General features: G+C 41.0%; 2 protein-coding genes across 2 annotated transcripts in view; one reads left to right on the forward strand and one right to left on the reverse strand. All coding sequences in view use genetic code 11, as the record gives it.

Annotated features, from left to right (window-relative positions):
• The window catches only part of EGR_02678 (Atrial natriuretic peptide receptor), a gene marked incomplete at both ends in the record, with an annotated part of 43,645 nt that extends 41,043 nt beyond the window's left edge, over positions 1–2,602 (forward strand). The window contains 3 exons of the mRNA XM_024491927.1: positions 1,490–1,588; positions 1,673–1,764; positions 2,207–2,602. Of these exons, the coding sequence (XP_024353742.1) occupies positions 1,490–1,588; positions 1,673–1,764; positions 2,207–2,602 (587 nt within the window). The remainder of the gene's footprint in view (positions 1–1,489; positions 1,589–1,672; positions 1,765–2,206) is intronic.
• A 1,432-nt stretch (positions 2,603–4,034) lies between these two features.
• The window catches only part of EGR_02679 (Transient receptor potential cation channel subfamily M member), a gene marked incomplete at both ends in the record, with an annotated part of 36,548 nt that continues 21,125 nt past the window's right edge, over positions 4,035–19,457 (reverse strand). Inside the window, 10 exons of the mRNA XM_024491928.1 lie at positions 4,035–4,160; positions 5,341–5,460; positions 5,539–5,688; positions 9,449–9,776; positions 9,860–9,942; positions 10,703–10,946; positions 12,191–12,402; positions 12,479–12,628; positions 17,064–17,263; positions 18,747–18,946. Coding sequence (XP_024353743.1) covers positions 4,035–4,160; positions 5,341–5,460; positions 5,539–5,688; positions 9,449–9,776; positions 9,860–9,942; positions 10,703–10,946; positions 12,191–12,402; positions 12,479–12,628; positions 17,064–17,263; positions 18,747–18,946 — 1,813 coding nt within the window. The remainder of the gene's footprint in view (positions 4,161–5,340; positions 5,461–5,538; positions 5,689–9,448; positions 9,777–9,859; positions 9,943–10,702; positions 10,947–12,190; positions 12,403–12,478; positions 12,629–17,063; positions 17,264–18,746; positions 18,947–19,457) is intronic.

A 19,457-nucleotide genomic window follows, 5' to 3' on the forward strand; every position in this document is an offset into this window, starting at 1 on the left:
CCATATGTGGATCCAATCATTACATATGGTGGTTTGGGGAGGAGATACGGCAAGGCGATATTAAGTCAAAAAGAATCTTATACTTAAACTGGGGGTGGGGAAAGGGAGGGACAACAGCGAAAAAGGGCACCAACTAGTGTTAGCAATTTTACGGATGTCATAGGGGACGCGAGTCAGGAAGTAGGTGACTAGAAACGTAGGTAAAGCTTTATGAAAACATTGCGTAGGCCAAGTTGCGGAAGATTAAAAAGACTCATACATAAGTATACAGAGGTGAAATCCATATAGTTTTGCTATGACAGGTATTTTTGTGCACCCCCTCTCTTGATTGGTTTGTTATGCCCGCGTGACCACGGGTCGCGTCTGGACAGGTATAGGCCCCCTCCAACCAATTTCATTCCTTGTGTCGGATTCTATTCCATTTAGAAAAGTTTGATATTTCGCTCCTCTACCTCATTACACTTTCACTTCTTACACGTGAAGATTTCATGCATCACGAACTGCGTAAGACCAAATGACATTGCAGTCAAAGGACGGTTTGCATTGTTTTGTGAGGTGTTCTAGCATGTGTCCTAACTTTGTGCCCCTCGGATACGATTTTGCGTACCGTCTTCACTAACCAAAATCGAACCAATTCATGCTATAGGAAAAATGTTGGCCTCTGATTTCGAAGGAGCTCTTGGGGAACAGTGTCTTTGAAAGGATGGGATACTAAACTCCCTAAGGGTCTAATGCATTGGAATGATGCAAAGTATTTTGATGAATTATTCATTAACTTGGCGCCAACGGTGGAGTCTTCTGACGAAAATAGTTTCTCCCAGTCCTATTCAACACTCTACCATCTTGTCTTACTGATAATTCAGATAAGCCGAGAATAATCTTTGTTGTTTTTTAAAGCATTTGTTAAACAATTGTTTCGTTCTTTTGGAATGGTTTCACCAACGTCGCTACTAATGTAGCGTCGGGCGTTATTCGCCATATCAGCCGGAAAGTAGCTCTGTAATGAATGCACGGAAGTGCTGGAATACCGATAGATTAGGCACCATAAGAGAAGTATGCCTAAAAAAATATGCAATTGAGTCGATTATGGTTCTCTTACAGTGTGTTAAGTGGGATGAAGATTAGCCATCCATTCGGGGGGGGGGGAAAAGATACTGTTTTATTCACATTTATTTGAGTTCCATGGGAAGGACGATACGATAATATCCAAACCATTGCACCAAAATATGGAATGTAACCTCAGGTGAAGGTGTTTACTTCAAATGAGTAATTCCTGAAGATCTTGTGAAGAATACAACTCCAAAAGTGGTTGTTTTTATAGCGACTGAGAGGGTATCTGTGTGGAAGGTATAAACAGGCCTCTATGCTACCGGTGTGTGGAGATCGATCAGTGAGATGCCGCATATTCATTCAAGGCAGACGTTTTTCTGCTGCTCATGCCTTGGCTACTCAGTTGTATTTTTTCATTCTTCCCCACGCGAACCTTTAGGTCCTGTTTGCGCAGGTGTGGTGGGAGTAAAGATGCCGCGGTACTGTCTCTTTGGTGACACTGTCAACACCTCCTCGCGCATGGAGAGTAATGGCGAACGTGAGTCCCCTTCCTTCGCTCAGCTGAAAGCTACCACCTTTTTCCCCACCTCACATCACTTTTGCCTTCTTTGTCCCCTTTTAGCCAAGCGCATCCACATTAGCCGTACAACCATGTCCATTCTGCGTACTTTTCGTACCTTCATTATGTCGAAACGTGGACTCGTGGAGATGAAAGTGAGTCTACTTTATCGAATTGGAGAGAGAGCTCAGTTCGTTTAAACGCAAAACATTGAAGGAAGATGGTCAAGACTACTTTTGGACTGTTGACTATATATAGCTGGTAAAAGTAGCCCTCTGCAGGTTTACTATTTGGTTCGCCAGACACGCCATCAGCATAAGTCGTTCCATGTGCGAACTGCCACCGTTGTCTGCCATTCTGATTAATGGTGTCTGAACTGATCCATAACACGGATGACGTCTAATAGTTGTAAAACAGGCATGCCACTTACTACTGGCACGGTGTCACACCTTTTCATAGCCGCAAAATTAAAAGTCCCAGTCTAACCCAAAAGCCTGTCCAATGGGCATTTAGTCAGTGAAAATAGGCTGGCACTCTGAATGTAAGGAGTGAAAGGCAGGCAACTGGAAGAATTCGTTCTGCCCATTTCTTGCGTAGGGTAAGGGCAAGATGGAAACGTACTGGTTGCATGGTGAATTACGAAACATCGTTGACCCGCCAGCGCGCGGAGTGGCTCTAGTGGACAACAGCTGCGATCTAGTCACCGAAGCGCCCCCTACCTCTTGTGGTGGTGGTGATGGTGGTGACAGTGGTCTACCACCTCCTCCACCCCCGGCTGTCCCCGTGTTGGCAACCACAACTCCGCCGGTGGCGACTATTGGTGTAGACCCCCAACTCACTGCCACCACTCCTCCACCACCTTTGACAGCTACCCCCATGACGGCGGCAGTAGCTGCAGCCAAGATCTCCTCTTCCGCTGCCATCCCCACCGCCAACAACTCTCCCACTTCAAAGACGGCCACGTCGCCGACAGGTCTCATTAGGGCGATCTGATGTTGATGCTGAAGTTACTCCACCCTTCCATCTCTTCCTTCCCCAACAATCAGGCTGCCTCCTCACCCATCTCCTACCTCCTCTTTTGTCCCTCTCATCCCACTCCCGTCACTGGCCCATCAACCACAGTCTGTATATCCCTTCCGATTTTTGTATGATGATGAAAGCTTTGGAGTGGAAGGAAGTGACCGTAATGTTTGATAAAATGACAACCACTACTTTTCACTTCACTCCATTCCCACCTGAACCTTCCCTTCCATGAAAACAATCCAGCGCGCTTCCTGTGGTGTTACTGAGCTACCAAATCGCGCCACTCAGCTACTACTTTTTTATCAAAATCCAGATGACTAGAAAGCGAGGAATGAGGCGAGGAAAGGAAGATGGTTTACGATGGATGTTCCATCGGATAGTTAGAGGTAAAATGAGGAGGATGGGGTGGAAGAAATCTTACCACCGTCTTTGTGTAAAAATTGCCGCACCATCAGCAAAGACCAACACCACCACCAATGAAAACGATGATAAAATATACAAGTTATGCTATGTGCGGCTTGTCCTCCTCGATCTGGGGGCGTCACTTTAATCTGGTACATTTATGTCCATTCTTGGGAATGCGTAAATATTCGATTTAACAAGACTGGATTTGTTTAAAAAAGAAAAGAATTCGTATACTTGCGTGAGTAAATCACTACGATGTCCATCTGCACGAAATTTCTATAACTTTTGAATGCGTGACCGGCAGCAGTTAAATTACATGGCTGTATAACTTACCTAAAAGTAGTCGAAAACGCTCTTATGCAGTAAGCGGGCACTTAATTCTAAAAGCTTAAACAAAGGCAAGACGGATGGATAGTTCAAGCAGTAGAAAGATGTTTGACAATGAGACTGACAAAAACAAGGACTAAAGATGTCCTAGAATAAGAACTCCAAGATCGTGGTTTATTCCGCTAAGCTAAAGACGACAACAAAGGTCGATGAATTTAACCAAAAGACTATCAGCCCTCCCGATGAATGTGTAGCCAAAAGTAAAATTACATTAATTTATTTTAAAGGAATGCAAAATTCAGCTCGTACATGAGAATAGAGGCGCGTAGACCGACGGAAAATATAGGCACAAACAGGGACGTCGGAAGTGGGACCGATAAGCTCACACGCACCCACATACGTACAGACAGTGGGGAATTTTCGCCTGGGCGGGTCGGGCGAGGCGAGGTGGGCCACGAAAAGGGGGGGAGTGGAAGTGTATCCCGTGCTACGACAATAGAGAAGATGTCACGATGGCTTGTGGAGGGGAAAATTGGGGAAGAGAGGGGCAGTTATTTATCACGATTGCGGGTTGAGCAAAACATCTCATGTTCAAGGAATTGACAAGGAAGGCAAGGGTAGAGCAAGTGGGGATGAAGGGGGGGGAAGGAAGAGTTGGGATAGACTTCTGCTAATAGAAGGCACCCTTTATCTCAGCAACGCTCTTGAGAATGTAATTGTGACTGGTCCGCAGATTGCTATTGTGTGCCACCTCGATCCACCTAACGCGCTCATCGGCAACTGATTCGGCAAAGACCTTGAGGGCGAGAAAAGTCAAGCAATCTCAGAGAGCGATAGACCATGATGATTAAAATTGACTTTTGATAAATTTAAGAACTAGTTTCTGAAATTCATATTTCTGCCAGGGGGGAAAGTGAGCCCCTGGATATGGGACTTTTGTTAAATTTATTCACAATATTGGGAAAGTATGGCCAAAATTAATTACAGCTAGTTTGCCATTGAAGGTAGCCTGCTGTCTTGTAAAAGAAATGCGAGGCATATTATGCTTTGGCACCGATGTCCAAAGTTCACTACCAAAAATATGATAGAAAGGGGCATGAGTAAAGTTAGTACCACTCGCAGATAAATATTTATTTAGGGTGTAAGGACCTTACAGTGGCCAAACTTCTACGAACTGAAGCTTAACTCGATTTAGAGTGTTTAACTGCACCAATGGTTATAAAATGGCAAATACTAGAGGATTTTTAGGGTAAAATTTTTAATCAACAGCAAATGAACGTGTCAAGAGGGTATAAAACAAACTACGGATGTATAAGGGTTCGACAGCATTAGCGGTTATAATTTTGTGACACTTAGAAAAATCCATTCGGCAAATTTATGCTTTCCACCGTTTATTTGGTCACCTATTGCATTTGCTCTTAATACTTGCCTGCACATTCTTTGATGTTATTATGTCTTACCCAGACTTTGACAGGTGATGTGTTAAATTAATTAAGTTTGTAAATTAAAAACGGGCATGTAAGTACGTTTTACTACTTCCCTTTAAGCCAAGTACAAAAATTGGGAATCCATTTTATTAAATGATGAATAATTTCTTATTTAAATAAGAAATCTCCTAAACGACGTAAATGGTAAGTTTCTGCGTTATAAAAGAAAATGAGGCATAGTTCCACATCCGAGACCGGAATTAACTTATTTAAAATCATCATTTTAATTAGAATTAAATGCCTGTTCATTGCGGGTTAGTTCTTCGCCCTCGGTTGCAGAGGTCACTATGTGCTAGAAGCAAGTGCAACCAAATAAGGAACAGCAAACTTGATTCCTCCTGCAACGTCGCATGGACGCGTTTATTTGCTTGGTCGGTGGTAGTACACACATTTCTTATTTATTAAACCCTAAATCTGTCGTACTAGTCAAATAAACAGAAGAGTTAGAAAATTATAATTCACAAATGCCCATGAAGAATTTGACTTCACCTTGAGAATATCGTCGGTAAATTGAGCTCCCCTTCCTTCACCCTCATGGAAGTTGAGGACCACGGTTTCCAGCCACCCACCATCAGCATTTAGCTGATCATCAAGGTATCCCTTGAATATCTGAAATGAAAAGGGCACAAACCCTGGCATTACTCATTCCTCTCAGCCGTGTTGAAAAATCACGTCTACTTATATTACCTGAGTAACATCTGCCTTATCAAGCCGCCGCAGTAGTCGATCAGCGCGCTTCTCGGAGCACACGGCGCGGGCGCGTTGAGCGAAGTAGGCGCGCACCACCGTCGGCACGCACTCATCGTAGTCACAGCGGCTTTCGTGGTCAGTAAAGAACTAAACCAAGCAAATTAGATAGAGCTTCAAAAAAGAACCCCACAGAAACATTTACCAAGATTTTGCATTAAAATTATATAACTATTGAAATTACAAATTTGAAATACTCAAAAATTTAAGTCACAAACTTTGGAAGCTTTATTGCGGAACTTTAGAGCTCTATGGTAGAAAAATGAGCTCATTGTAAACAGTCATGGTTTTCAAGGTTGTTGAAGAAAGGGCATAAGTGAAGTCGAATCAAAAATGTAAAGGATTGCTTAAGAGTTAAGCCACAAATACTTTCTTTTGGTTTAGGGAGTTTGCATAGGCAGACTGTCATGAAGTTTTTTATCAAGAAAAAAGATAAGGGAAAGTTAAAAGATTGAGTGACTTCTATGAAAGTCAGTTAAGCTCGTTACCGCAAAATCACGAAGATTAATTTTAAGCAAGGAAATGTCACTGTAAACAAGTTAATTCTTTTGTTTTTTAAACCTTTGTCTATTTTTTGACTGACTCTTCTGAGAATTCGGAAGAAGGAAAAGTCAATGCCGTAAAATACATTCTCAGTATAGTTGCAAATTGTCTGGATGAGTCTCTTTGTGAGAGGGAAATACACTTATTTCTGTTATAGAATAAACTTCCGCTGATGTAAAGCATACATGGCTTGAATTTTCACCAAATACTAAAGAATCTTCTAGTTAACTCTAACGTGAGTGTCTTTTGCGTCACCTGAGCCATTCAAAGTACGGTAAGGGCACTAGAAGATGCCTTGAATTGTGATGAACCTCTCAGAGTCAAATGCATGGTCTTTTGCACTCAGCAAAGAGTTGGGGATTTGAATGCACTGAGAGCTGTAAAATCTGGTCTAACAACACTTATCGCTTCGTTTTTCCCGAATCCCAAAAAAGGAGGCGCAAAAAACATTGCAGCATGCAAGCTTCGCCCCAAATTGCTGTATTGCAGGCTAATGGACATTCAGGGTGAGCAACACATTACCAACAAGTTCGGGGCCTTATTCAAAGGAATTCTTAATTTGTTTCATTAGGAAGGAATTTTAGGATTTGCACTAAAAATATTACAGATTAGCGACTGATTACGTGTTTCGAAGTTGGGCACACAGGGAAGGCATATGACATTCGTATGGCATAGGAAGGAACGGGTAGACCGTCCCCACTCCGTGTAGGTTGCAGACTGAGAGCAGACGCTCGGTGCTAATATATGGTAAATAAAAATGCAGTATCACGATCTTATCACCACAACCCCGTAATCACACAAAATGGGGAAGTAAACAAAGTTAGGGGATATTTTAAGGCATTATTTGTTTTCTGCTAGTGTGAGGTCATTTCAACGTGATTTTAGCATTAATTACTAGACATATACGATTGTTTAAGATATTGACGAATTCAATTAAGTATTTTTAAAGCCTCTAACGTTGTTATCACTAATTTTTTTACTTCACCATTTATTCTCATACACGTGGGAATTTCATTCATTAGGACGCCTTAGAAGGATACATTTCTACTAGACGATGTCCCCATTTTCGGGAGAAGAGTCGTGAGAAATTAGAATAACCACAATTTTTCGATAGTTTTTCTCTAATTTAGGCTTCTTCTTCGAGTGAAATTTTTTTCACATTAAGAATAGCCTTCAGCTTGAAATTATGATTAATACTTGGGAAGAAACTAACACAAGTGCAGGCGGTCGGTGCTGTCTTGTGACAGTAAACATTTGAAGGGTGATAAATAATAAACTCTAACAAATCAGCTCAAATAAAATTGATGCATGATTATAGCAACCACTTTGCTAATTGGCACAAGAAATAGGAATGGCAGAAGACTGAAAACCGCAGGCATTCATTTAGAACTGCAAAGCGCTTAAAATTGCGTGCTTCGTTCATGATAGACATTTTTAAGCTTCTGAAGAGGCGAATACGGACGGGGAAACAAACATACGGACACTTTGACATGTAAATTTATTCAAACTGTTCGATTGCAAGTTTGTGGATATATGTGGTGAGCAGTGACTAGCCATCGACAAGAGCAGTACTGAGAGATGGACGAATAAATACACTTCGGTAATTTTTAAGGTATCTACTTTTAAAAACTCAAAAAATGCATTTGCAGAGGAATTTTTGCATTTCTGAGGAAAGTAACAAATCATCACTACATTTAGGGTTCCTTATTAGGTAGAGTTTTCACAAAAGGAATTAAAATCTATTCATGGCTTCATGAGGGACAGGCACGATGGTAAAAAATAAGATGAATTCATATTTTATTATTCGTTTTGCGGTTGCAGAATTTTCTACAGAAGATTTCTCTGATGTGTAATAATTTGACTGTTTTGTAAATTTCTTTGCTGAAGAATTAAAAATGACTTCCACCATCGGCAAGTACCCCAGTCCCACGTTCTAAAAAGAAAGGGCATTGAGAGCTGAAGCGACACTAGCCGCGGCCGTGAACCAACTAGAGAAGTTCATTAAAGAGCTGTCTACGGTACGTGCATGAAGCGATTTCTCCTCCACATCACTACTAGCTAAGTAAAACTTAGATAGATGTTGTCTGGCAATACTGAAGCGAGAACATTGTGGTAAGGAAGAATAGGCGCAAAACCTTATCATCACGAAACCCTTTTCAAACCCCCTCTATTATTAAATGACTCCGCTTTTAGGCCAGCGTCCTTTCTATCAGCGATGGACATACGTGGTGGCCTGCACACTGCCCCTTCCCCTAATACAGTTCGTAAAGAGGATGAATTTTAAATCCATTAGAGCTGTCAAGAGGGAGCAGTGACGTTGCAGTCAGATATCGTCCCAGTTACACGTACATTCGATGACTAGTATGGATGGTTCTTGGGCGTTTTCCTTACAGCACCCAACGACACTTTGATTACCGACACGTGAGGTTGGCCAATCGGAGCGCTGTGGACGACGCCCAAAATGAGAGAGGTACGATGCAATGCAATGATTATTTGTTTAATACCGCGTTTTGATTTCGAAGGCAATTAATGTTCCCCTCTGGAAATCCCACTGGATGGGATAGTGTCCGAGTTATGCCAGTAGGCCCCAGCCCTTCTTTCATCTTTGAGAAAGACTCTAAACGCTACATACGCTGCTTTTTAATAACTTTAAAATTTTGGCTCAAAAATATTATGGGTTGTAAAGGAGACTTTATAATGATATCTCAATTCACTGCAATTGTAAAATTTAGTAGCAGGTAAAATAATAGGTCTACATTTTAATAAAATAAAGCTTGATACTGATACATGTGAAAACCTGTTTCGCAAATCTTATTAAAACTTGTTTTTTTTTTTTTTGAAAAAAGCAACGCATTCGATGAAAGCTTATTTAGGTGCAATCAAAGCGTCCACGAATCAACACTTCTTCGGGTGTCTCCACCCTCTGTTCAAAAATATCAAAGCGGACGAATAATCATGGCGACAACTGCCAGCTTAGCTGAAGTTTCATTAACCGTAACTCTTTAACCATCCTGATCACAGGTACAGACAGAGACACAGAGAAATTAGTACCACCATTGCTAAAATATAAGGATAATTTGTTAAAGCACCCCTGGCTGGCTCAGTGGATGTCAAAAAAATGCAGAGAAAATGTTTATCCTCTTTTAGAAAAAAGGCAGTAAAATTAAAACTAGGGAGTGAAGTAGTTTTAGATCTCATTAATTATTTTATAAGTTGTATTTGAATTGATCCCACCGAAAAACATAAAGTGGAATGACGGGGTAATAGTAAATAAATAGAAAGAAATCATCCAAGAGAATGGACTTACCCAAGGCAAGCAGAAGCGTTTGTTGCGTTCGAGAGCAATCACCTGTAGTACCCCCTTGTTCCCCCTCAACACAGGGGTTCCCGACTTTGGATTGCGGCTCCATTGAGTCACTACAATAACAATGGAGTGATTGGGACCCCAGTGAGGGAGAAGCCCCTTTCCCAGAAGCCCTGTTCTCCCCATGGGGTTAAGGGGAGCTCCGGTGTTGGGATCCAGTCGGTAGCGACCCAGGAGGCTCTGGCGACGAATGTGGTTCTTCGAGTCGTAAGTATTGAAGGGAATGCTTCGGAGGATGGCTGAACTGCCGAAACTGACGCCGTGTTGGAAACTGCGTGGAAGGGGGTCAGAGATCTACGATTAGCAATTATGTTGATAATTGAGGAATGATTTGCAAGTAACAGCTTCGCTCACTTTTCTCCATCGTGAGCTGTCTCATCTGGATACAGCACAGTCTCTTCAGATGAGTCGTAGGCAAAATAATCGGGATATCGTGTCTAAAATTAAGCAAGAACTAAATTACAATGCAAATATAAAGTCCTTCATAAAAAATAGGTGAAAAAGTATTTTGATTAACAGCTCTTTCAATTATGAATGAGGGAAATTTGACAGCTCTTCCTACGGTATGCTGACGGGACGCAGCAATATTTTTCAGGGGTAATTGTGGAGTCTGGTTGCGTAATTTATGGGTATGTGGTCAACGAAAAAGTGATGTTTCAGCCACCATAAATAACTTGGCAAACTTCTACAAGAAGAAAAAATAAATCCTTTGGTTCTTAAAGGGGCACCACTCTTTTACAACGTTCTTTTGTTTTTAGGGCTGTTTCAAAAGACTAGGACCCAGGCCGCTTCCTTACAGTATTCGCAAAGTTTGTACCTGCGTCTGTATTTATAGCAAGAGGATAATCACAACAGTTTAGTAGTTTTAAACTCGTTCTTTGGCAAAAGTTAAAGGATATCATCACGTACTTCGTCGAAGTGAATTGAAGCTTTACCGGCAAGGGTAAAACAGTGACAGAAAAGTATCTCCAAGATTGAGTTACTTAGTTTCCCAGCTGACAAATAATGGCAGACATTTGTAAATATGAGGAAAAATACGAGAGCTTTGACTTGTTCAACACAGGCAAACTAATTAGAGTTGTCAAAGCAAAAAAAGCAAATAACTGACACATGGAAAACCATTTTGACTTTTCAATAGCTTTCAACGAATTTCCGGATCCAAAAATGAGTGCTTTATAGAATAGCGGAAAAACTTACTGTCCAGGCGGTCTTATCCGGCGGCACATTCATCCGCATGCCGGGATACTTTTCAAAGTTGAAAGGCGCAAACCGCCACAGTCTATGACCGGCGATATTGCGTTGCAGTGTTCGACCGGCGTTGGAGTCCACTGCGGGCGGAATTTGGACAGGATCGGCTGAGGGGTCACCACCACTGTCCTCTGTTCCGCTAGACTCCGCCTCCGAGCCAGGAGCTCCGGTGGTGATGGGAATTTCCTGATCCCTGCAAATTTTATATACAATTCATGCATTTTTAGTGCCATGCTGAAAATTTCACTGCGAGTATGTGATCAAGAGGCCGTCATGGTAATCCTTTCCTCATCTTATTGCTTTGTTGCCAGCGGAAGTGGCTATTGTTTGTCTGTTGTTAGCAAATCTCCATACCTTTGTCTGTGTGTTTACTATAGGGAGCACATAGTAGCCCAGATTTCGTACGTGCTTATTACCCATGCTTTGCCTACAATAAACTAGGAATTTCAGCCAATAAACAGATTTTAGAACAGCTGTTTTGCGAACGGTTATTTTTCTTGATGAGATAACCAACTCGGTCCCATTCCAACTTAATTTTTTGGCAAGACTTAGTGGTACGATATAACCTGTCTGCATAAAAGTTGCTAAGGCTTTTTTAATGTACACGCAACTACTTATCAAAACTGCACAAAAGGGAAAACTAGCAACGTCTTCAATCCTCATTTTTATAGATTGGAGCTGCAATTTCTGTCCTTACCTTATAATTAAGGGACAAGAATAGACAAAATCAGATGCATTACAAGGATGCCTCAATGTAGCTAAGAAAGGTATTGCGTACTAGGAGGGAGTCTAGAAGAATTTACCCACTTCTGCCAACAGTCTAAGGCTAATTGAACTTCCAACACGGAAGCTGAAATATACATAAGTACAGAACCAGTTTAATCAGTTCAAAGAGGCTCTATAACTTAAGTTTTGATGAATTAAAGTTTTATTATAAAAAATCGCCCGTCAAAATACCCCACATTTGTAGCTAACGCAAAAGGAAAACCTTGTATGGTTGAAGAAGTACACAGACTTCCTGGTCTTAAAACTACTTTCAAGGTGGCAGAACCTCACTTTGGAGGGACATTGAAGAAAAAATAATCCCAAAATGTTGTTTTGTTGAGGAACATCTGCAATTCTACTGCATAAACATAATGTCTTTGTTTGTTTTGACGAAAGCCATTCTGCTTCTTCTCAGCGCCACATTATCTGCCAATGCTCCTCAGTTTCCTGGAGAGATTCGGCTCAAATGCTGCACTTTTGTGATGCGTTTTTTCGGAGAGGAATAAGTGTCATTTTGAAAACAGAAGGACAAAACAGTTGAGCATGTTAATTGAGCAAAAACAATGATGTGAATTGGAAGTAATTTAGGAGAATCTATATTGACATCTGAAAAAATGATTTAATAGAAGGAAAGTTCGTTAATGCGACCTTAAGGCCGACGAGTTGACTAACCTTGGTGGCGGAGGCGCCATTGGGGGTGGAGGTGGTGGTGTGGGTGGTCGAAGTACGTCTTTGGCGGCTTCCAGGGCTGACTGCACAGCAACCTCAAGTTTCGTCCGCCTTTTGGGCGATTCACCAGACTTATCCTTGCCGTCCGCACTTTCGGGTTCGTCTACTAGTTCGATGCACTGGCAGGTCGGCAAATCGGCTATCTTTTTCATGATCTACCGTGAAGTGATAGACAAAGGTTACAGAGATAAATACCTCCACCAGCAGTTGACATGAGGTGATGCGACTTACTGCCTCTTGGGTTGCTGTGACTTGTCGAACAACTTCACCAAGGGAGGTGAGGGTTTGAGTAACCTCGGTTAGACGAGCGTCAACTTCATTAAAACGTTGGAAGTGTGCATCCAGGTCTTTGAATCGCTTCTCCAGTTCCATTCCGATCCCCTGATACAAAGTCACGGCAACAATGTAAATAAATCACCATGATACACAAAAAATAACCTATACAGGACATTTTTATAAAACGATATCTTTTTTCCAACTGTAACAGGAGATTTATAAGCAAACATTCAAAAAGGGACGGTTTTTCTTATTAATTTTTCCCTCACTTGTTTGGTAGGTGGGGTCCTAAGAAAAAGTGGTGAACATGCACAAAAGTGAGTTTACTTTGTTCTCTTAAAAAGTGAACTTTTATTGCATGACTCTCTACACATCAGTGGAATTCCGATTGTTAGATTTCAATGAATCGACACCATGAAAATTCGCGATAATACCCAACCCCCAGTCCGGTGCTAACTTAAAGTTAACTGAGGCGTTCCTTTTTTATGCACCCACAGTCCCAATTTGAGAGCAAGATCACACCCTAAAAGCAAGAAAAAGGTACTAAAACAACTGTTGTACGTTTGTATTCTGCCTTGAACTGGATGGAAATACTATATGGCTATCCACAATCACGTCATCAATGAGGATTTAGATGACATTTAAGTGTACCAAATCGAGTTAGTTAGTCAGTGGACTTTGTCCAAAATGTTTATTGGGAACCCATTATGAACGGCGAATACCTGTAAGGCTTTCGTGCAGTTGTTTCATAAAACAAACATCGAATTCTACATCAAAATGTGCAACAGTCCACTACCCACCAACTGGTCTTCCCTCCTGAAAGTGAGAGGCACCCAGCAAGCACAAATTTTGCATGACTGGTGCAAATTGCATAAAAAGCGGCCAAACAATTCTCTTCACAGGTATTTACGAAGCATTCCTAAATGCTCACCGGGCAGAGACTTGCAAATTTGTTCCATAAAAGCTAATAGAATTTGCGTAATTTTTTTAGTGAGCAAGACAACTCTTCATTATTTTTTAGACTTTATATTTATTTTTTAAAATAGCTTAGAAACCATTGGTCATTCTCCTTTAAAACGAGGAAGTCTCTGATGGGCAATTTAGCGGTCGTGGTCAAGAGTAAACAAAAAGGGAGGGAAAAGCACAATAAAAATTAGTCGTATTTGTTTGCGCCTAATCATGACATTTAAATACATCATCGTCTAACTTTTATCAGGTCACCTTATTGCCATTCAGATATACGGATTTTAAAATTTAATTTGAAGGTTCTTTGCATCTTAACTGCTATGATTTCTTAATGGAGATCATTACATGTTTTATTAACAATAAGATGGAAGTCGGTAAAATTTTGTGCTTTAGGAGATGTAAGTATATTTCTATAATTCGCAGTTTTAACCCCAGCCAAGGGTTCTTTTAGGAGATACCAAAGGGTACTGCTCATCCAGTCATTCAATACATCCAGTCTGATTGAGTGTGACCACTTCGTCAACGCACATTCGTCTCTCCACCGCTGAGACTGGCATATATCGCCTTAAAGCTCATCTTTACCTACCATTATCCTCTACGTTCCAAAAAAAATGCAATGCCGATTTAGTAATTAAAAAATAAAGATATTTCTGCATAACTTAAAGTGTGGGTTTTGTTTTGCCTAATTTTTGCGAAATTCACATTTGTCAAGAGATTCAAAGTGCACATCGGGCGTGACACGCTTAAAGCAATCATCAAGGGCCTTAAATTTTGCCCCGAGAAGTAAAAATTTGACTCCTGATTACTAGATAAAAGAAAGAAAGCCATCCTCTTAGTTCCCGCATTCTACTTTAAAGTGGAAACACCTCTATGCTTGTCGATTAGCCACCTCTGGGATTTGTCAAAAAGAAAAGACAAATAATATACGATTGTTTAAAAGTGAGGTGAGTCTCAATCGTCTTTACGGTTTTATACTTGCATTACCAAAATAAGGGCAGGGAAGAGATGACAAACGTGTGACTCAGGTTAATGTTCATATGCAGATTTTGAAGCATTTTCACTCGAATGCTATTGCGCAGTCATCCATGCATTGCAACCCTTCAATAAAACCCTCCCAATAAATTATTTTTTCCTTGCAAAGGCAAATACCTAAGCACTTGAAATGGCAAAACCGCTGTATCGCACAGGCATCGTGTCTGATGTGGGGATGGCGGGAGACTTTTATCTCGTCTGCGAGGACGGCGCGAGGCAAAGGAGCCCAGCGCCTGCGGCAGATGGGTGTCAATGCATGTATACGAGAAAAAAGGGCAAAATGAGGTGCAATGCTTGATGGTTTTGGTGTGTAAGTAGGACACGACATTTTCCACTAGCCTTCGTTAGAAAGGAACATATTACAGGATAAATAAGGTCCACTAAGTCTCCTATATCGGAGCCCTGAACTTGCACATAAGAAGTAGGACGCGAAATAAGTGGCCTTTCATGGAATGAATCTTTTAGCGCCAATTTAGAGTTAAGTCAGAAACCAACTTGCCTAATGATGGGGGCGGATGGCCCTCTTTCCTTAAAAAAGTCACAATGTTATCGAGGTGGAGACGCGAAAGAAGAAAAACGGGTCTACTGATATTTATTTAGCAATTTAGTTCGTCAAAAGTCTTTAAAGCAGAGTAGCATTTAGCACATAAGAGTATGGAAGCCTCTTGAATCTAGCTTACAGGTGCTAAATATTAAAGAGAGTTTTGATCACATGTCAAAAGATCAGGCAATGACATTTTCGTGCGAAGTGATATTTCTGCGAAGCAAACCAACATCATGATGTGACAGCTGTTAGCTGAGCGAAAAATTTCCCATGCATTTTGGCGCAGCCCGCTGCGATGACTCGGTGTGTTTTGTAGAGACCTGCCAAATTCAAACCGTGTAAGGCATAAATACCTTGCTCTTCACTATTTCCCGCCCATTTTAAACCCTCATTTCATAAAGTGGCAATCAAAACTAGTGGAATGGAGTTGAGGTCACCTAATTTTCACAGACAAACGTGAGCTCGCACCCAAACTGGCAAAAGACCTTCTCTCCTAGAGAAGGCGATACGCAGCGGTCGACAGTAGCAGAACGTGCCACCCACAATCAAACAGTTGGAGTAAACCACTTAACTCCATTGCTGAGTAACACGAGGATGAATCCATCACCTCCATTACATTGTCAATCCATTCCTCATCATGAAAAGCTACGTGCCAATAGTGACACACCGATTCAAGATTCTCGTGCAAATAACAACATTCAATAATGCTTTAGGCCGTGAGTAGTGAAACAATTTGTTTGCATCTACTTTGGCCAGGAAGAGGGAGTCATGGAAGCCAGTGTGCAAGTGAGTCTGACCCACACCCCATCCACTAACAGATAACATCTGCATCAAACATCCATTTGTTCATCCTTCCATCCATCCATCTGGTGTGCCTCACTACTTTTGCAACCGACTAACCGACCGATTGGTTCGTGGTGAGAAACGACTGTTGTCTTCCAACAATCGTTTAATCTACTGGCTTCAATGTTTACTCCAAAACGATCCACCTCACACTTCTAGTAGTGGACATCACCTTGTTCCCACAAATCAAGACGTTGTCTGCTTCATGTGTGTGTGTGGCGGAGTGGGAAAGCATTTGCCTGCTGTCAGGCATCTGCAACCGAGGTCTATGGACACCACACCACTTGAAGGTGTGCAAGAAAACTTCTTCGCGAGAAGCAGCTAGGACCAGTCCATCAATCGGAAGGAGGTTCTAGCCTTATTTTCACAAACCAATACAACGCAACGCCTCAACACACAGCACATGGTCCAACCCAAATGCCAAAAAACTTACTGGTGAGAAGTCCTCATACCACACCTTTAAATGGAATGAGAGGAAAATTTTGTCATGCATCCTCAGCATCATTCCCGTCCCCACTGTCATGCTTCGTATTCGCCTGATATTTCTTCAAGCTCCAAGTGATAACTGTCATTTACTCTAAGAATTGACATTGAATGATTTCAAGGTTCACTGCTTCTGGAAGCAAAGTGTTCATTCACAATGGTATTTACAGCAAGTTTGTGTCCAGCTGGGAACGGATGATGAACTATCATCGTGAATATTGCAATGAACATCATAATTTAAAAACCCTTTTAGTGCTATTTATTTTGACTTTGGGATATGCCCAAAGTTGTGCGGGTACCCTATAAATTATCATGTCAACAGCATTTGATGTTCTGCTATTACCTCATAAATATGTGAATTGAAACGTGGGATTTTGATTAAATATATCTAAATGTAGAGAGGGCAATGCCTTCTGAAAACATCCAACTCGTTTGCTGATTTGTAATTACTTTTTTTGATGTTTTATAAGAAAATCTTAGGCGTTCATCATTTCCTAAAAAACCGAATCTTCTTCTTTCAATGGGGATTCATTTTGTCCTCTTGTCAAACAAACGAATTATGGAATAAATTCTAAACAAAAATTTCACAAATTTAGTCAGGTCATTTTCAGCAGACCTCACTTAGATTATTGAACCAATGTGGTCATTAGTTTAAAAACTTTGAGTACCCACTTCAGTGACAGCCGTCATTTCGGACTTGAGGTCCATCACCGGTCCTGGGCCCATTCCGCTGCCGGCGCCGACGCCGCGAAATACGACGGCCCTGGACTCCACACCGCCACGCTTGCCACCCGACTTAGTTGACGGCTCGCGTAGGTAGTCCATCGCCTTCATGTGTTCCCACTTCACCATCTCCCGCTCCTTCTTTACATCTTTAAACGTCACGCCTTGTTAATCCGGGTCGAGAGAGGAAGAAACCGAGAGAATATTAATGCACATAGGTTATACAAAAGAAAACCTTTTAAATGTATTTTTTTCCTGCCGAATATCATTTGCATTCCTTGAATGTATAAACTGCAAAACAATTTTTCTTACTGTTAGATCAAAAACTTAACAGTTTTTTGCAGAAGGCGCTTTGACTTAGGGTGAGTCTGCCAAAACAAATGATTTGGTGCTGCGACAAAAGATTTAATTTGCCTTTTAAATCACTCCATTCAGAGTACACCATTAATAGCCGCATTTAGAAACGGAATTATTGAGACAAAAGTATCCATCATATGGCATTGCATTGAATGTGCCACCCAAGTCCGAGGGCTCAGATAAAAAAGTGTAAATGTAGGTGTAATGTCGCTAAAATAGCATTTATTAATAAACAACAGTCTATTAACCTATGAAAAACAAAAGGTAATTCATTTATGGAGAGCAAAATCCTAGAAAAATATTAGTTATGACCATGGCAGTGAATGAAGAAGTAATGTGACTTTTCTCAAAGTCGTCTTTATTTAACGGAGAAGATTGCGCAACTTCAAGAAGCCTAAATCTTGGGAAAATTAGTAAAAAAACCTAAAAAAATATTTAGTGTTGTCTCTGTTACCATAAAACAACTAATGCGGATATTTTTTACTGTGTTTAGGCCATTGGCTCTCTAGAAGGAATTGCTTACTGTGGAATTAGTTGGATTTTTAGTGAGATACCACAGTGACACAAATAAGTTAATAGTGGAAAAAGAAACAAACTAAAATGATAAGTACAAAAATCCATTATAAGAAGTGGTGGACGATTTCTTTTTCCTATTCAATAGGTGTAAAATGCGGTCTCATTTATGAACTCATATTTTGACTTATGCAATATAAGAAGAGCCCTTGAGGCCTTCAATGCGGATAGAAATGCAGTGAGTGAAAAATGTGACAAAACTTCAAGTGAATCGGAGGTAAAATACACGAGTCGCACATCCACAATTGGACTACACCTTTCTTACGGCCAGCGACCCAGTAAATTCCAAAGACACGCTAAGGGAAACTGATTGTAAGTAAATGTGAAGTTATAAAGCTAAAATTGGTAAACAAGTGAACTTTTTTTATCAAGAAAGTAGAATTATTTTAGAAAATTTCGAGAGTTTTTAAAATGAGAACAGTATGTGTAGTGTGGTGGTGTTTCGAGGTGTCAAAGTCACATTCCCATGTCGCATCTCACGTGGATAATAATTTTGAAGGGAAATCAAAGTCTCCTCACTTATAATAATAAATAGCATTAAATGTAGCCTCTCACAAATTTTAACCAAAATATCTTTTTATATGTCAACGAACTACCCCTATACTGAAGGGTTGTTGATACCTAGTTGAATGTTCCAATTTAATGAGCCGGGCAAAGTTAAATGAGGCAAATGGGGACGTTGAATGAGGTAGATTGGCTTACAGAAAGGGTTATTCTCAATCTGTTCAGTGCTTCGAATGCTTGCGCAACGGTTGCCCAGCGCCTTGTAAGCCTCGTAGAAATGCCAAAAGATGATCAACGGAGGCACCAATGGTGATCGCCTCACGTAGTCAGCAATCATTTGGTAGCGCTGATAGTTCCAGTAGTAGGTTGAAGCGCTTTCGATTTCTTCGTATGTTTTTCTAAAAACAGTCAGTTAATGCATTCACCTCAAGCCAACCACTGCCACCTAGGTTTGAAGAGGGAAGTCGACGAAAATGTATACTAGTGCTTTTAAGCAAAGACCTTTTTAAAGGTCATTTATGAGGCGATGCACGATGATCTTATATAGGTTGTTATTATTTTTGAATTCTATTTATGAGTGTTTAAGGTGGTAATTTTTCGTTTAATTCTTCGTTTTGCTTTTAAGGGCACTAAGGGCTCCGATTTGGCACATTTGCTGGACGGCATGGCCTCTGGACTACGTTAGTAGCCCGTCAGCCCTTCCCAAAGTCGGCAATATACATTCAGTCCTAGTATAGTGTCTTCTTTCGTCTTCAGGGAAGTTTTGGGGTAATGCATCGGTGGCACCAGAGAGCGAATCAAGTGATAAAAGTCAACCACCCTGCTTTCTATTACCGAACGTTAAACTTGGACTCGACGGAAAAAATGGTAAATACTGTCGATGGGAGATTCGGTGACAACTCCTTACAG

The sequence above is a fragment of the Echinococcus granulosus genome (assembly GCF_000524195.1).
Source record: "Echinococcus granulosus chromosome Unknown EG_S00012, whole genome shotgun sequence".
NCBI classification, from domain to species: Eukaryota; Metazoa; Platyhelminthes; class Cestoda; order Cyclophyllidea; family Taeniidae; genus Echinococcus; species Echinococcus granulosus.